Source organism: Sylvia atricapilla, chromosome 6 (genome assembly GCF_009819655.1).
Source record: "Sylvia atricapilla isolate bSylAtr1 chromosome 6, bSylAtr1.pri, whole genome shotgun sequence".
Lineage (NCBI taxonomy): Eukaryota > Metazoa > Chordata > Aves > Passeriformes > Sylviidae > Sylvia > Sylvia atricapilla.
Genome location: NC_089145.1, coordinates 49131635 through 49149641, shown reverse-complemented (window position 1 = coordinate 49149641; position 18007 = coordinate 49131635). Strand labels below are relative to the sequence as shown.

General features: G+C 47.0%; 1 protein-coding gene across 1 annotated transcript; it reads right to left on the bottom strand.

The window, feature by feature from the left end:
• Window positions 1–5620: 5620 nt before the first annotated feature.
• Window positions 5621–14093, bottom strand: LOC136362914 (extracellular tyrosine-protein kinase PKDCC-like). Its single transcript, XM_066321863.1, has 7 exons — window positions 13563–14093; window positions 13266–13388; window positions 10873–11144; window positions 9677–9756; window positions 9479–9583; window positions 7845–8021; window positions 5621–6484 (listed from the first exon to the last, which is right to left on the bottom strand). The coding sequence occupies exons 1-7, from the start codon at window positions 14076–14078 to the stop codon at window positions 6381–6383; spliced, it is 1377 nt and encodes a 458-aa protein (XP_066177960.1). The 5' UTR covers window positions 14079–14093; the 3' UTR covers window positions 5621–6380.
• Window positions 14094–18007: the final 3914 nt, after the last annotated feature.

Genomic DNA, 18007 nt, shown 5'->3' with positions numbered 1-18007 from the left:
AGCGTGGAATGACAGCTACTATCAGCACAAAAACAGAAGGTGAGGATGAGAGACTAATCCTTATGCTGCTGTGTTGTCTTAGTAAGATGGAGAAAGCACTGTTAAAATAACACTGATTTTCGAAGATGAAGCACTGTTAAAACAAAATTGAAAACTATTTAATGAGATGCAGTTCTTTAACAGCATTACTTTTTTTTAAGGAAAAGTTAATTCTTCTGTGCTGAAAGCAGCTTCTACCAAAGGTTCTCTGGATGAATCAAACAATATGTTGCTGATTTAAAAGGGACTTGATAGAGGTTTTGATTGTTGTTTTCATTTCAGCAAGCAAGCAAACAAATAAATTTCAATGATTAGGCAATTTCCAGAGTACATCTTGAACAGCTCTTTAGCTGTGCCAGTAAAACTTTGGGGTTTGACACAACTCTGGGGTACAAGTGAATTTAGGCTGATGCCACTGCTTTGTTTCAGAGGTAATGTTAATTTGTATAGTTATGTATCAATAGTTTTGCTAGATAAACTGAAATAGTCAAGCCCAGAAAAATGCAAACCACAGCATTAACTCCACTGGGAGGGACCATGGTTTGTTTCTTGTGTATTTAAAGAATTAGAACAAACAAACAAGGGAAAGATTAATTAGGAAAAGGAGTAAATTACTCCCTCCCCAAGTGAATGAGGAACAGTGCTGGACAGGACACAGAAGCAGTGTCAAAATATTTCTTGACATTTTCCACTGGAGGCCCACGAGAATTTTTTTTTGCACTCCAGTGCTTCCAAGACATTCATAAACCACACCTCTGGCTACCCGTTGTGAGGATAAACTTGTGTCCTTAGGTTTCATTATCAAGTTTTTGATCTAAACCTGAACCCTCTGATCTATCATCTGAAGTAGTGAGGGAATTTGCAGCAGGGTTTTTCCCAGCAAAGAAAAACAACTCACTTTCTAAAGACATTGTGTGGGAGATATAACTCACAGATACAAGAATTTGAAAATTTGGGTGTTTGTTTTGTAATTTTAGGAGTTGCTGGTGTTTAACTTAGTTTTGAGGCTATATCTTACATTATCAGTACTAAAAGTAGGGCAACAGATTTTAGCCAAAAAGTCCACTTGAGGCTCCTATTGATTTTGATGAGGTTCGTGGATATATACTGATAGATATAACATAATGTCAGAATTTGCATTTTCCTAAGCCTTGTCTAGACTTGGATTTGGAAGGTGTGATGCACCATGTGACATACAACATAGTTAAGGCAATGTGAATTTAATGCACAGCTTTAAACTTGGTTGTTTTTCAGGAAGCTATTACTACATTGTATTTAGCACTTGCTAATCTAGAAACCATTGATGGTAAATGAAAAGAGAGGTTACAAACCAAAGGCAGGCTGATGTGGTTACACCTTTCAGATGTGGCCTCCTGATATACATGGGGCTATTTCACCTCTGACAGCATAGAAATAAGGGCTCCCCAGTCCTATCTGGTACTGCTTCCCCAGGGAAGTGGTGGAATCACTGTCCCTGGAAGGGTTAAAAAAAACATGTGACACTCAGGGGCATGGTTTAGTGGAGGACCTGGCAGTGCTGGGTTAATGGTTGGACCTGAAGAACTTAGAGGTCTTTTCCAACCTCAGTGATTCTCTGATTCTGTGTGTTGGCTGTCAGAGAAAGAAGCAGTGGGGCCATGTGTGAGTGTTGACTGTGTTGGACTACAAGGGGTTAACAAAAAGGTGTGCTGGGATGGCACATGGGGAGCAGTAGTGTGAGTGAATGACAGCACAGAGAGACTTGAGTGTGCAGACATAGATTTGAGCTGGGGGGAAGAATAGTGGTTGTGGTCCTTGGGTGTGAGTGAGGATAAGGCAGTTGTGGAAGTGGGTGCACTGAAGGGACGTAACTTTGTGCCCAGAAAGTCCAAGCATATGTATTTCTTAAAATGCTATCAGCATCTCTATCTCCTCCACAACTATGCCAAGAAGTCTCCTCCCCCAGCAAACCCAGCACGTTTGCCATCTGGGTTGGCCAGCTAGGCAGGCTGGGGCTCGGAAGGCCCTAAAGCACAAGCCCTTGCCTGGAGCTCTCACACAGAGCCAGGAGCTGAATTCCAAGCAGAGGAGTCTGTCAGCTGTTCCCTTCAGCTATCACCCATCCTTGGTACACCCAGACCTGTTTGAAGTAATCTGATATGTTTTCCCATTTGCCAAGAACTATAATTCAGGAAAAATCCACCATCCTAAACTGAGTAGATGCTGCAGAGGGGGCAGAGGTGCTCATGGGAACCTCTCATAAAATTCTCTTCTGTGAATTTTCCCATCTCTATATTGCTGGTGCTGACATGGTACACTGGGAAAATGGAACCAAGGGGAAAGACTGCTCCAAGTATTACAGTTTAGCAGGAATGGTCCACTCTGAAGTCCTACCAATCCATCACAAGGGGCCATTCTCCACACCGGAGTTACACTTCACCGATTTCTCAAACTGGAGCCCAAATCCAGGTCATTCAACCCAGCAGACACAAAGTGCTCTGACTTCTAGCCACAAAGTTCAGCGCTGGGTACACCAATTTATAGGTGCCCTTACAGAAATCAGTGTTAATCCAGATGTGTGATTTGGGCCTCCAGCTGATTGTGACAGATCCCTCTTTTCTTTCCCCCAACTAATTTGAAATTTCATCTGAGTGTTGTTTAGAGCATCAAAGTTTGCAGAATATGCCATGTAAAAAGAGAAGTACGACACTCATTGGTACTTGAACCCTGCCTGATGCACCAGGAGTTCATTCTTCATTAGTGGGCTCTGTCTCCCTCACTCTGCTTTTCAATCTGTCATGCAGTCACTGGTCGTGTAAATGTCTGTGCAAACATACTGAACATGAGTAATGCAGCATCTGTTGCTATTTATGAAACTGTGGTTTATATCTTTGGAGTACATGGTATTATCCTTCATGAATTTGGCTTTAACTCTGTTATTACAATACAGAATTAATTAAGAATATTAAGTCTGTGTCTAAAAAAATTATATTCCTAACTTTTATCTATGGTGGCAACATTTTCATATCCATTCTCTCCTAAAGGCAGCATCCTTTGGGAAAGTGTGATAGACACATTTAGGTAAATATAATTCCTCCAGCACACATGGTTTCCATTTCAATTGATCCCCTGCTGTTTCCTTCCAAGCACTTTCCTCTGTTACATATTCCACAGTGGTGGCTGAAATACTGATCAGCAATAGCAGAGACAAATTGACTCCAGCAACCAGGAGTTTTAAGGGCAATAAATGTTTATATCTGAGTTTTTATGTACTGAAATACAGTTTTTAGGCATACACTGAAATTGTCAGTGGCATTGAAAGTCTAAAGTTTCTTGAGCCAGTTATAATTTAGTAAAAGGACAGAATGAATAAAGACTAACTGAGTGAGATGGGGCATAAAGATGGTACACTACAAAACAGCCACATGGGCCCAAAAGCTGTATAAAAGATGCTTCCTCCTGTAGCCTCCCCTTAGGGCTGGGAACAGCTTGGGTGCTTCACACAGACCTCGCACAGAAACTGCACCTGAGCCACATGTGAGCTGCCTGTAACTTGGGGGTCACAAGCTGCTTACTGCAGTCTAGCATAGAAATAGTCCTTCATGCTTTCAAACTGGCACAGCCATTGGTAAACGTTTCTCAGCAGATAATAACAGCAAGAAGCTGGGAAAAAGCAAAGTGGGAATGGCTTTTCCCAGTGAATGTTTCCTCCAATGCATGTCAGCTCTAGGTGTGACAGGGTGAGAGAATATTTTCCACCAACCAGGATTCACTGGGCACCATTGGGCTGCAGTGGATGCCACCCCAAATCAGACTGAAGCTGGCATGTCCACCAGTGGCATAGGGAATTGCACATAGGTGGGAGGAGAACCAGTGCATGCACCAGTATATTTGTGGCAACTTCGAAGTTTCTAGCCCATGAACAGCATTGGTCATGCAAAGATATGCTTGTGCCCTGGCTGCTCCTCTGTGCCAGCCAGCTGAATGCACTCATGAGGGTTCAGGCTCCAAGAATGTGCTTAGAATTCTAAAAATGTTCAGGTTCTAAGAACGTGCTTATCCCTTTGCACAGTGTGGTCTAAATGTCCTACAAAAGCCACTTGCTGTGGCAACAGCAATCGAGCATTGTAATTCTTTAAAGCCTAGCTTCCCTTTTTCTTTACTTTTATTATTATTATTATTATTATTATTATTATTATTATTATTGCTTGCTAATAATTTTGTGGTCAAAACTTTCAAGACATGATCAGTGGTCTTTCTGATGCTGGAAGCTGCATTTATACAAACGACAGTGGCATTCCCTGCAACTTCACCATCTGCCAAGGGGCTGTACAATGATTGGCAGCAACCCTACAATGAGTACTTGACAGAAAAACCTGCATCACACCCTAAAATACTCAATGTTCTTTCTACCAGGAGCAACTTTTAAGATGGGAAGGTCTTTCTAACACAAACTGAAACCACTTCAACTTTTGCATTCTGTTTCTTCCTCTCTGAAATGATGCCAGGTTGGCCCTTCCAAGGCCTTGCTTTGGGGGAAGTACTCCTGATGTGTATCTCAGGAGCTTGAGAGATATGGAATAAACTCCCATTACCTCTTGCTAATGTAGAGCACAGCAGATGTCTGAAGCCCTGCTCAGTGGGGTCGATGTAAAACAATAGCAGACCCCTGGCAGGACCTTCCCTTCAACTTCCACAGGTCCCGCTGTAATGGAGAGAGGGGTTTGTCCGTGTCCATTTAAAAAGCCTCGCTGTCACAAAGCCTGCAGCAATGTGGTCATCACAAGAGCCTTCTTGTTGTGCTAACTAGGAATTCTCACTAATTGATACCACTATCGGAGTCCTCCAGCCCCAGAGTAAGCAGCAGGGGCTACAGCGCGTGAGAAAGGCACCATGCAAAGGCACTGCTGTGAGTTAATTGAGTATTAAGGAGCTGAAAGGTGTGCTCCTGCACCAGGAAACACGGGGAGAGACCATCAAAGACACAGCACGACTGCCCCCAAGAACTCCAGTGTCTTCAGCCCAGGAGTGCCCCAGCTGCTACAAGGTCCCACACGGAAATGGCTACATCGTTGCTGCCCTCGTCCCAAAAGCTGTAATTTCCGGGTGGGATAAGCAGAAAACAATGTGGCATCACACAGAGGCTGTAGTGCGGCTCTCCTGCACAAAGCCAGGGATTTCCCCTCGGAGGCATGAGGTCAGCGGTGATTTAGGCTTTCCCGACAGACAGTGCTACAGAAGAGATACTGGGTGGTCACTGCTTGCAGGCATCTCTTACAGTCTGAAATTATACCGACCCCAGCTATTTTTTCAGATGCCACATCTACAGTTTTAGCAAAGGGCTGTTGCAGGAGGCTCTTGGGACCACACTCTCTCCTCTATGCTCAGGAACCTGCAAGTACAGCCACAGTGTCCTTCACGACCTAAGTGTCTGAAGGGCCTCAGGAACATTCATACACTGCTTGGAGCACTCACAGGTTGGCCTCAGGAGTGGGTGACGATGCCAGGTGAGCTGAAGGTAGGAAACACTGGCATTTCTTCATTTGGTTACGGTAAAGACTTAGGCAATTAAGGAAAAAAAACCCAACTTCTCACAGCATGCTTAGAATACAAAGTCGTTCTTTATAATAGAAAGTCACACCTTACATATAAATAATTTGAATGTCTCGCTCTTTCACGGAAAGTAACAGAGAAAAACCTTCAAGGTTGATACATGGGAGCTGGTATTAGAAATCACACAGGATCAACCCCGAATCCTGCATCCAAGCACAGATATTTGGATCCAGTGTTGACCTATACATCACTTCCCTCCCTTGCACTGGAAGGAACTGAATCAGGACCCTCCTTAGAGGACTACCCCCATCATCAACCTCCGGTTATGGATCCCAACCTGCAATCTTGGCCTCATCACTGAAATCCAGTCCTTTACATTTGCAGTAGTAAGAAAACCCAGTTTATAGCTGCAGAAAGAGCCATTGCCTTCTCCAAAGTGCATTATCTGTAGGTTTTTGGCGGTGACTAAAATAACTAAGCCTACCCAAGCTGGATCCCTTGCAACTATTTCTATTTCTTGGCTGACAAGCTGGCCAAAGCAGCAAAGCTAAGTATTGCACAGTCTAGCAACATCTGACTAAAACTGAGACCATTTATGTGGAACAGCAGTGTGGGAACAGAAAAGAATCTAGCGGAGCAGCAATGAGAAATTTGAGCTTTGATCAAGGAGACAGCAGCATTTGACTCTATCTGAGCTGGCAGGGAGATCCCATCCCAAAGCAAAATAAAATATGTCATTCTTTCCAGCAGATGAAATTCTCCCCAGCGGTTTGTTCCTCCCAGGATCATTTTATGTGATCTCATTGTCTTTAAAGTCTTTCCCCTGAGGAAGCCGAACGTTTAATATAGACTACAGCGTTAGTATCCGGTATTAAATCTGTCCAGCTACTCTGAAATGAGGCGAGTGGGCGTCCTGGAAAGGAAATAAAGACACAAGTTTAATAGAGGAGAGAGGTTCACCTTGACCCATGCTATTTATTGCAAAAGGCACAGGAACACACTGCTTGCCCAACAGAGGGTCACTCTGCCCTGTCATTTTTGTGCTTTACACTCCCAGTAAATTCCAGATGCTCAGAGTGTTCACAAGAAATGCATCATCCAACTCCAGAGGATTTTACGTCTTGCTTTGCTTTACCTAGCAGCCCTAGGAGAGACCAGCACCTTCCCACAGCTCTCATTAGTCCAGGTGGCAAACTTAGGCACTCAGTATTGCAGCCACACAATGGATCTTTGGCTGCAAAGATAAGCCATGAAATTGCAAGGAAGGAAAATGCCAGGAAGTGAAACACTAAAGGCGTCAGGCATGGTGCAGGATGTCAGGGACCAGCAAGGCACTGCAGAAAGGGTCTTTGTCCCACATGCTTCTCCTGCATCCTCACTGTGGTTTCACACAGGATTCCTTCCAGGAAGGCACTACACACAGCACTAACAGCTGCCCCGTGAGGAAGCCAGATGTGCTGTGTTAGGCACAACTCACACAATCCACTGCTGGTGTGAAACTTGGTGGCTCAAAGAGATTTATGTTGCATCCGTGTAAGTGCTCTTATGTAACTAGTTCACCACATGCCAGTTGCACATAGGCCCATAGAAAAGCTGCATTTTTGGTAGTTTGGGGGTTTTTTTAAATGTCATGTGAGCTGACAAAACATGATTCTTCAGCACCATTGTGAGTGAAAACACTCATTTACCTCATTTAGTGTTTCACTTCAAGAAACAATTTAGCCCACGCTTGAAGTGTCAGCTAAATGAGATAATTTAAAATAATTCTGAAAACATGCTAACTGTAAGAGGCTATAATCAGAGCTAATTACAGGGACATTCTGGAAATCCCTTGGCTTGGGGCTTTAGTTTTGATAAAGGGGATAACAACTTGTAAGCTATGATTCTTTTAATTATAACAATAGTAACCACCTTCTTTTATATGGCTTCTTTCATCTCTAAAATCCCCACAGCTTTGCAAACTATACATACCACAGGGATTGTTTAGCCTTACACCAAAGTGAAGCCACTTACTCTGCAAGAAATGAGTAAGTGTTTAACAATACCTGGCAGTCCTGGGCAAAATCTGTAGAGGAAAAAAGGTGCAGAGTGAGAACATAATTGCTCTTGTGTCTCCTTACAAACACTCAGGGGATTTCTGGATGCTCACAGTGACAGCCATCTGAGCTTGAGAATAAGGAAGGCAGCTTTTATACATGCCTGTAGACTCAATGCACTATGGAGGAAGGCAGCAGCACCACGTGGCAGCACCCTGTCACATTGCCCAAGCTCACCTGTCCACGTCCTGTGCTGGGTGATGATAAAGCTTTGACACTGCAGCTGGGAGTTACAAATGGCAGCAGCCTCCTCAGGGCTGTGGATGGACAGCAGGCAGCCCAGGTGGCTGTAGGAGGGCCAGCACTTGTAGTCCTCTCCTTCCACCGTTCTGAAACCCTTCAGGGAGATGTAGTCTGGGGACAGAAAGAGGGTGTCTAGGGAAATACTCTGGATGCACTTTCAGAGACTAGTTATACTACACAATTAATCAGTGAAACCTTTAAAAGAATTGCAACAGTGATAGACTTAGCTGACCAGCCAAGGTGGAGTGGAGGGAAGCTGCAAAGTTAAAAGAAACCCAAATCTTGCCCTTTGGTTCTGTAGTGGAGCACAGGACAGCAATTCCCCCACATATGTTGGGGAGGGCTCAGAGGTCTCAAGGGGAAAGGGAGAGGGGTGCCACCACAGGGGTGGGTAAGAGGAGGAGGCTGCTGTGCAAAGCCACAGGCCCTCCATGTTTTCCCTGAAGAAGCCAACCTCAAAATAGCCTCTCCTACACCCTAGCCCCAACAGCAGAAGCTCATCACAGATCCAGCACCAAAGCTACATGGGGCACAGACTGACCCACCCACCATGGTACCACCCACAGAAACAGGAGACTGGGGAACCCCTGTGTGGAAAAGGGAGGCCAGATCCTGCTCCTGACAAGGAGACGTGACAAAAGATTTGGCAAGCCTGAGCAGGTGTTGTTCAGGCTATTGTTCACTGAGTGCTAAGAGTCTCTCCCCACCTTCCCACACCTCTAGGATGGTGATCATTTTGGCACAGTGCGAAGCCAACAGACAGGTGTTGTTGGAAAATACCAGTAATTCCTGTTAAAGCTGCTGGTCCTTCCATGCAAATGACCAGATATCTTTGTTCATAACAGTGCAAATGATAGTTCTTTCACATGTAAAGAGATTTCCTTCTGCAAGCCACCACCTCATGTGAATGCTCAGGAAAATGCAAGCGAGAGTAATTGCTGGGTTTTTGAAACTTCCTTTTGCTCAGCCTCATCTCTACCACTGAAGGGATCCTTTTCAGAGGAATGCCCCTCATAAAGTCGCATTTATCCATCCATAGGTCCAATAGAATAATCTTCAGAGAAAAGGAACTTAGAGGGCACCAAGGCTCCAGGTACCCTGCCACACTTATCTCGGTGCTGTCACCTCCCCACTCTATGTTTCCACAGTAACCTGTGCTCAGCAGAAAGAAGCCACACAGTGAAATGGGAAGTTTGAATATCACCCCAGAAAACCGACCTGTTGGTCCAAAAGATAAGCATATCCCATGACAAGAACCACTCAGTTTGCTATCCCAAATACATTCTTTTGAAACACTTTTGATGTTCATTATGAGAAGAGTATTTAGAAGCAGTGCAAACACATGTCCACGCAGATTATCTGTACTGCTTTTACTTTGCAAAGCTATACAATCAGGCATAGCTCCCATGGAAAGAAAACAACAAAAGCCTGCTCAAAAAAGGACACTTTTGGTTCTTTTGCTAGTCACTATGAACTGCCTGAATGTATGGGAGATCAGAATTTGACCAGTTACCAAGTGTCTTGGTCCCTCAGTAGATACTTTACTTAGAGCATTCAAAATCCACTACCTTTTAAAAGAAGAGGTCTTTTCTGCAGATAGAGCCCAGACTTGTACAGATGTAAAACTTTTTCAAAAGCTCTCAGGGTTTCATTTATTCCGTATCGTAAATCACCTATATTTAAAAAAAAGATGAGAGAGATAATCAACTCCATGACACACCATTTAGAAAGTTCTAATGAAGAAGTTTATGAATATTAGCTGATACCTGTTGCATTCAGAATATCACTCAAAAGGGGTCGCAAAGCTGGTGGCGCAGAGTGTGGCAAGAGATAGGTGAAAAAATACCTGCAAAAAATCCCACAGGTTGATTAGAATACAGTGCCTTCATTTCCCTGGTGATTAAGTTGTCTACACTTTCCCGTGACTTGATTATCCATATGCAACTAGTAAGCCCGCTTTGGTTATGAAGTTATGTTGGAGGAAATCTTGGTGCCTCAGATGGCTCCTTTGTGTTGGGCTGAAAACCTGGTCCTTGCTGCATGAAATCGACCTTGCAAGGCTTCATGCCATAAAGCTTCCCCTCATTCCCCTGGGCCATTTTCGTATTCTAAACAATGTATTTCCCACCAAAAAAAAAAAAAAAAGACCTGCATAAAAGAAGACTCATACAAGATCTTTCTCTTGCCCTGAAAAGGTTTGACCTTCTTATTGCCCATGAAAAGTCAGGATGACTCATTTCCTGACCCTTCCACAAAATTCCTGTTCTAGGGAACGAGTGCCCAAGAGACAAGTGCAACTGCAAGGGTGAAATAATCTATGCAGGGATTTGCCATTTAGCACTGAATCCTGGAAATCCATGCTCTCTTACTAAGCCCTTCTTTTAAATATCCAGTTGCCAAGGCTTCCCTCCAGGATGTGACCTACCAAGCATCAGAGATGAGCAAAAGTCCCTGCATTTCCAGCTGATGGCATACACGAAGTGCTGCAGCAGCCTCAGCCTGTTACCTGCTCCATTGCTCTTCCCCAGGAGGCCCCAGGGAGAGTTTGGAGATGAAGGGAAGCACTGGCCAGCCTGTTCCCATCATTGGGGACCCAAAGCTGGTGGGGTTCTGCAGGTAGCCTGCACTGCCACTGCTTTCAGCAAACATAGCCCACGGATGTCAAGCACCAGGGCTTGTTCGGTAAACAGCAAATTTACAAGTGCAAGCTCTGGGGCAAGTGTTTAGAGGGCGGTGGGGAAAGGGAGCAGCAGAAGAAAGATGCCTTCATTCTCACCAGACAACTACACTATTTTCCTGCCTTGTAAGGAAAATAACTTGCCTCAAAGTGATCCTTAACTACCCTTTGGCAGAGGTGAGGGGAATCACCACGTGGGAGAAGAACAAGGTGCCAGAAGGTTTACATGGCAGGGTGTGAGCTCAACCACCCCAGACCTTCTTTTCCCCGTGTAGCTGGACATACCGATACGCATTGAACAGATTCTTCTTCTCGTTTATTCCTTCACATTTCCCAACCACAGAGCACTTGAGAGGGAAACTTTTGGTAGGGAATTCGAGTGTGCAGTCATTATCTTCCTTGCAAGAGAGCTCCTCGGTGCTGGCATCATCCATGTCTGTCACTTTTAGGTTTCCATCCACCATAACAAACTGCCTTGGCTGGAAATCCAAGAGGGCTATTGAACCGAGGGGAGAATGTGCCAAGTAAAACAGCAGTTTCACAAGACTCAGGCAAATCTGAGAAAGAGAAGATGAATATGCATGGAAAAAAACAGATGAAAAACAGCTATTAAATTGGAAGTAGAACAAAGGGGAGGGCATTCAATTAAATTAAAAGGGAAAAAAGCATATAGAACTTAAAAGGTAATTATATGTATGCTACAAAATTTATTATCAACATTGCCACAGGATTTGACTGGTAAGTAGTTTAGCAACATTTTTTAAAAATGTGTGTACACAAAAAGAGACATTTGCAGTTAGAAGAACTAGAGGAGAAAGCTGTGAGGAAAACAATAGCAGCCTTCATGTTTCAGGAGCTATATTGATTTGCCAGCTGAAATCAGAAGGGTTTTTCCCAGTCTGGCATAAAATTAATAGATTCCCCTCCCTTCCCCCATGCTGCTCAATACAGACTGAGGCTCCATGGTCATTAATACCAGATTCATGCCTTGCCGCACCACTCAGCAGTATGAATTTGGGCACACAATCATGCTTCTGAAGAATTAGTCAAGGCTTGCAATGTATTTATTGCCAGCTTTTTTGCTTTTATGACAACCTTCTGGCAGCAGGGAAAGGCCAGACAATACCTGACCCAGCAGAAAGCTTGGTAAAGTATTTTTAAACAAACTAGAGCTAGAGGAGTGCATTTATACTGCACCAGCATTTTGCTAAAATAGCTTTTTGCAGCAGTTTTCATTCATTATCAGGAGTCCTGGCATCAGACAAAGAGTATCCTCAGCTAGGTGTGCCAGGCAGCCCACGTCACCCCTCGACCCTGCCGATAGCGATCTGTGCAGGCGCGAGGGTTTTTTCCCTTGGAACAGCTCGCACAATCCCTGGTATCTGATGTGGCTCATCACAGGGGAATCCCGCATGTTTAGACACCCTAATTAGGAAGCAGGACTAGACAGTGCCAGCGTAAATTCTGAATTAGTGTCTTCTGCAGTCAAGAGACGATTAAAATCTCTAACGCCACCATACCAAACTTTACCACCAGCTAATCCAGCGTCATGGGTTTCTTACAGGAGACTTTGGCACGTTTAAAAAGATGAGGTGCTAGAAAAGCTATGCAAGAAGCCAGTACGGAATTGAAGAAAGTAAATCTCCCCAAGCCAAGAGAAATGACTGTAGAAGCTCTGATGCTATTTTAGCTTGTTTAGTGAAGCAATCATAAGAATCCCAGCTTCATGTCCCACAGCTAAGCGAGCAGTTGCCACACTCCCCCTCTGGCTCAGATGGCAAGGCTCCCCTTCAACATTAAGGACCACATGCAGACAGGGATTTTATTTTAGGACTTTTTTTATGCTTTTATTTTGCCCAAAGCATTTCTTGCTGACACTAAGATACCCTTGCTTTTTTACAAGACGATATTTTTTCCTCCTGGCACCTAAACAAGTAATACTGAACCCCCAACAGAGCCCTTGAGGCAAACTGTAAAACAAGCTAAACCAAAGCAAGTGCCATGTCACAAGTCATTTATATTCCCGGGGAGCATATGGGTCCCTATGCAGGATGCCTAGGAGATGAGGCAGAACTCACTAGAAGGGCTGCAATCCTAGCACCCACAGCAGAAGGGTGATTTTAGTAGTGATTTTACTACAGTAATTCCTAAAGGGCCAAAATCAGAAACATCACACAAACACATGGTGAGGGTGAGCTTGCTCAGCTTGCTGCCTAGAGCAGGTAACGCACAGCAAACCACAGACTCGGAGCATGGTGAGGTGGCTTTCCCAAGTCAGACTCGGGTTGCTGAAGGGCACCCTGGCCAAAGCCCTTCTGCATATATACATACATATACATATAGGCAATATAGAGTCAAAACTAACGTTATGGTATAATATAAGGTATTAACCACTGCCCCAGCACCGAGTACGATTTTATGTTTATCTCCTCCCAGAAGAAGTTCTTTTAACACTGCCCTATGGAGAAAGAAACTAACCATGAAACACCAAGCTAGGGCTGTGCTAATGTGATTTTAAAGGAATGAAAAGGAAACGATTTACAGACAATTTGCAGGATCAAACAGAGTGTCGGCAGGAGAATCCCGTTTGCCCCAGCGGTCACCACTGGCTCTTCGCCGGTTTGCCCAGTTTGTGGTCTAAAAGCGACTGATAAAACTCCTTTGCTTTGTTTTCTTACTTTAAATCTTTCCTCCCAGGGGGTCTGCAGGAGCTGAATCATCTCCAGCGGGGATCCCAGCTCCAGGATGGCTGTGACCCGTAGCTCAGCATCTCCGCTGTTGTCATAGCACTGGCCGTGCAGCTGCGCAAGAGCAGAACCACGGTCGGGGCGATGTCGCCACCAAAGCCGGCAGATCTCGGCCGCCCGGGGACGGCGTGGGCACCACGGGCGGACCGGCTCAGCCCTGGCCACAATCCCCCCGCCCCGCCGAGGCAGCTCCTCCCGCAGCCCCCCGCCCCGGCGCGCCCGCCGTACCTTGACGATGCCGGGGTGCTGCAGGCGCTGCAGCAGCGTCACCTCCTTGAGCAGCTTGTAGGCGGCCAGGCGGCGGCAGCCGGCCGGCGCCCCGTACCGCTGCACGCACCGCCGCACCTCCCGGCCCGCCCCGTGCACCGACTTGAGGGCCACGGTGCCTCCGCCCGCCAGCGCCGCCCGCGCCACCACCTTGGTGAAGCCCCAGCCCAGCACGCCGACGGCGGTCGCCCGGTTCAGGTCGCCGCAGCCCAGCCCTCCCGTGGCCACCGCCTCCCCGCCGCCCGCCACCGCCTCCAGCCGCCGCAGGTCGCGCCGCCTCTGCCGCAGCTCCTCCCGCAAACCCGGCGGCAGCAGGAGCGGCGGCGAGGAGTCAGGCTGCGGCTCACCGCCACCGCCGCGGTCACCGCCACCGCCGGACGGCAGCGCCAGCAGCGCCAGCATCGCCAGGGCCGGCAGCGCCAGCAGCGCGGCCGCGCTCAGCCGAGCTCCGCGCCGCGCCCGCCCCGCCGCCGCCATGGAGAGCGGGGCTGCGCCGCCCGCTCCCGCCGCTCTGCCCGGCTCTGCCCGGCTCTGCCGCCCGCGCTCCGCCGCGCCGGGGAAGCCGAGCGCCGCCGAGGGGGCGTGTCGGGCCCCCGGCGCCCCCACCCCGCCGGCCCGGCCCGGCCCCGCGGGCGCTCGGGGCCGCGGCGGCACGGACCGCCCAGGGAGGGGAGGCGGCGGCGGCGCAGCCCTAGCGGTTCTGGAGGAGGTGGCCCGGGGTGCGAACCGGAGCTCCCGGGTGCGATCGGCACATCCCCGCACACACCCGCCCACCCTCCAGCGCCGGCTGTCTGTAACAGAACGCGCGGATTTCACGGGCGTGAATTTTGTCAGCACTCCTAGAGGGTACCGCAGATTACAGCCGAGGGATGTACGATGGGTTAAAATCGGGGAGAACTGGGATATCACATTTCCCTGCCGCTTAAAACTCTCAGGTTACGTTTCTACGAAGAGCAAACACCGGCAGTTTCTCTAATAAGAAGGGTAAACCCTGTTAGGTTGAATCAGCAATACGCTGCCTAAGCACGGAATTGGATTTTTTTTCCAGGAGGAAAGAAATCAAACCAGACCCGTCCTCCAGCAAAACCAGCCAATGCAGGCAGAAAACACATTTATCGTTTGTTTGTGAGGAGATCAGATCGATCGGCAGCGTGGTGGCACAGCTCAGGGCTGCCTTCTGAGCCACACGTGTACCTGCGCGGGACAGGAAAGCGTTTCCGACGCGGGTGCGAGAAGCAGGACAGGTGCCTGCCGCGGCTCTGTCACTCCTTCTAGACACGTGTCTGCACCGGGCTCTGCTGTGCAGAAAGTCAGTCAGATTAGCTTAGGGCGAAGGCAGATGCAGTTTGTCTGCTTCTAATTTAGGCAATATGTCGTTAACTCTCCTCGCTGAGCAGCCTGAAACACCAGCCAAATGGGTGGATTCACTTTTTTTATTTATGTTTATGGTACTGGGTTAGAAATTAAAATAATGGTCTGCCTCTCCACCTGGTCTGCTTCATTTTCTGCCTTAACATTTTCAGCGGCATAGCTAGCCACTAGACCCTCCCCAGAAAGGGAGCATCATGCCAAACTGATGCACGGCACAGTTGCTGGAGTTGGAGGATGCCGCTGCCCTGTTCCTGCTGAGAGCCTGCAGCTCCTGGAACACAGCGGGTGAGAGTGCACAGGGCGTGCCCTGCCTCGAGCAGTGGCTCTCAGTCCTGCAGTGCTGTGCTGCCCTTGGACACAGCTGCTCCCCCCTCCATGCACAGCAGTGCCAGTACCTCTCTCCTGACTCACTCCTAACACAGTGTGTGCACTGCTCGGGTCAAGGGCACAAGTCACCCCTGCAAAGGAACCTTTGTGAAACATCCCTAAGAGATTCAGCTTCAATGTCATGCCCAGTGGGATGGAGCTTTACAGAGATTACAGCAAGTCAGCTACAATGACTGGTGATCCCCAAGGCTATTTTAATAAAAATAATGTATATAAATGATCACTATTAAATAGCTTCCTTCCCAAAAACCTGCAGAAAGTTTCCCTTTCCCTGCTTGTTGTTTCAATTTCACTGGAGCAGCCAATGAGACAGCGTAAAGTGCCTCAGCAGAGCAGTTTTTTGGTAAGAGAGCAGGAGAACTTAACTCTGAACTCAGGTCATTTCCAGATGGCAGAGTTTGAGGAGGGAAGGCAAAACAAATGGTCTGCCTACATATCATGTAAAATAATCAAGTGGAAAATCTCAGGCCTCCAGTGCTTACCCATGCACAGACAGGTTAGAAGCTGATCCCAGAACAGCTCTTTCAGTAGCTGAATTTCCTTTGCTGCTTTTTAACTTTAATAGCTCTTTAATTACTATTCTTATTTTCAAATCAAGTATACATCTGTGTCATATTAATGAATATTCATTGTCACTGGAGAGGTGTTAAACGCATTTTTACCTGGGTTTCCAAGGGAATAGATGCCAGCTGTGTGTACTATTATCTAATTTTAGCTGTCCTCGGCACTGTAATAGTATCAAGACCTATTAGAGAAGACTCTATAAAATCACAATGATTATTTACTTGCTTTACAGTAGCACGTAAGGATTCCTGCCAAGATTGTGGCTCTGCTGTGCAAGGCTTTTTGCAGACTATGGCACAAGAGGTGGCCTTGCTTGACACAGGTGACACCTGAAATGGGAAACATGGCAAAGTGCTGCAGCAAGGATGTAGCAGTGGAGTATGTGGTCATTTGAGTGTCTTTTAGCTCCTTGGAGGGCTCTGCCTGACTTTATTGCCTTTAACAGCAAGTGAGCACTGTGTGGAGCAGATGGGTACATGCTACAGATATCTGCTTTGTGATTGTATGGTCTCAGCAGCAGAGGCTGCTTAAATCCAAGGAAGGCCTCCTGTTGCAGGTCTCATCACACAACACCCCCAAGTGCAAATCCACATACGGTTAACCTCTATGCTTGCACTAGGCCTACTAGCATCTTACACTTTCTTATCTATATTCATTCCTTTATAGGCTATGGATGGAGCAGAAGGCTGTCAACTGTTCAGAAAATACCAGGCTTGCTATAATTTCAGTGAGTGGGATTGAATCCCATCCTTCTTAGCTTCTTCTGGCTTCCTGCAAGGGCTGGAATGAGATTCCTCTCATGAAAAATTGTCCTGGCACTAATGCTAGCTGGGCTCCTTTCTCAAAATGAGAAAGTATGAGTCTGTACATGAAGTGTAGATGAAAACTTGGGAGTCTCCTGTGCTCCAGACTAACTGGGGTGAGAAAGCATCTCATTTTCCCATGCCAGCACTAAAACTGTTTGCCTTCTGAAAGACAGACACCTCTGGGTGCAATTTCCTTAGCTGGTTCTCTCCTGTCCCAAGAGACCTAGGCAGCAGCATTTCCCTGTTTCTTGTCTATGACACTGATCTAGAAGGGATAAGATCAAGCTCTTGGGTTAGCATAAAAAACCTGGGGAGAGATCCTGGGGGGAAAAGTTTTCCCTCTGAGCACATACATGAAAGTCCTGGGCATCAGTCCAGAAGAGGGAGGCAAAGAGTTTATAGGTCTGGGAGAGGGATCAAAGAAACCTGCAGCAGCCACTTCAGAACAGGAGGAAGACTTAGCTCTAATAAAGACTCTTGGGAATACATGTCATCACTGGTGCCCTTGCCTTTGAGGGCAGCAGTTACTTTGACTCCTGCCAGCTGAGCTTCTGGCTGTCTCCAGACAGCTTCTGTCCAGCTGCAAGTGTACACATCTGAGGCAGGGTGAAAGCTTCAAGTGTGCACATCTGGGGCAGGGTGAAAGTCCTAAGCAGCCTGGCTTTCCATTTCCATGTCAACTGAGAAACCTTCTTGCATCCAACCTCCAGGCATGCAACCCTGACCTGTGTGTGGCCATGCCTGAGTGGCACCAGGAAAAAATCACCCCACCAGCCATGCCCAAGAGCCAGGAAAAGGATAAGAACAAAGTGAGACACAGGTATGATACCTTCCTACAGGCAAGTGAACTAGGGAGACAGACCTCACTCTGCTTTTTCTGCCTTACCAGCCAGGAACCCTAGCCAAGGGCTTGGTGCAATGATGATTGCCCTAGAACTGAAATAATATGTTTCTCTTCACCAGTAGGAAGAAAAACTGTCCTTTTCTGTGGTATGCAAGACAACTGCAGCTCCCAGGTGTTTTTACAGCCCCTGGCAGGCACAGCTGTGTCTCCCTAAGCACTTCTGGTTGGACGTTTCTCAACAGGGTTTGGCAAAGCTGATGCCAGCACCCAGTTGCCATACAGGGTACTAGGAAGCAACTTTCCTGAACTTGCTCCATTCTTTTGTTTGTTTTGTCAAATGAGGGATCACCTCCTGGCTGGAGGTGCAAGATGAAACCCTAAGAACACTGCAGGGCATTTGTGTGGCCCCACAGGCCACCATCTCCTCCAGTGGC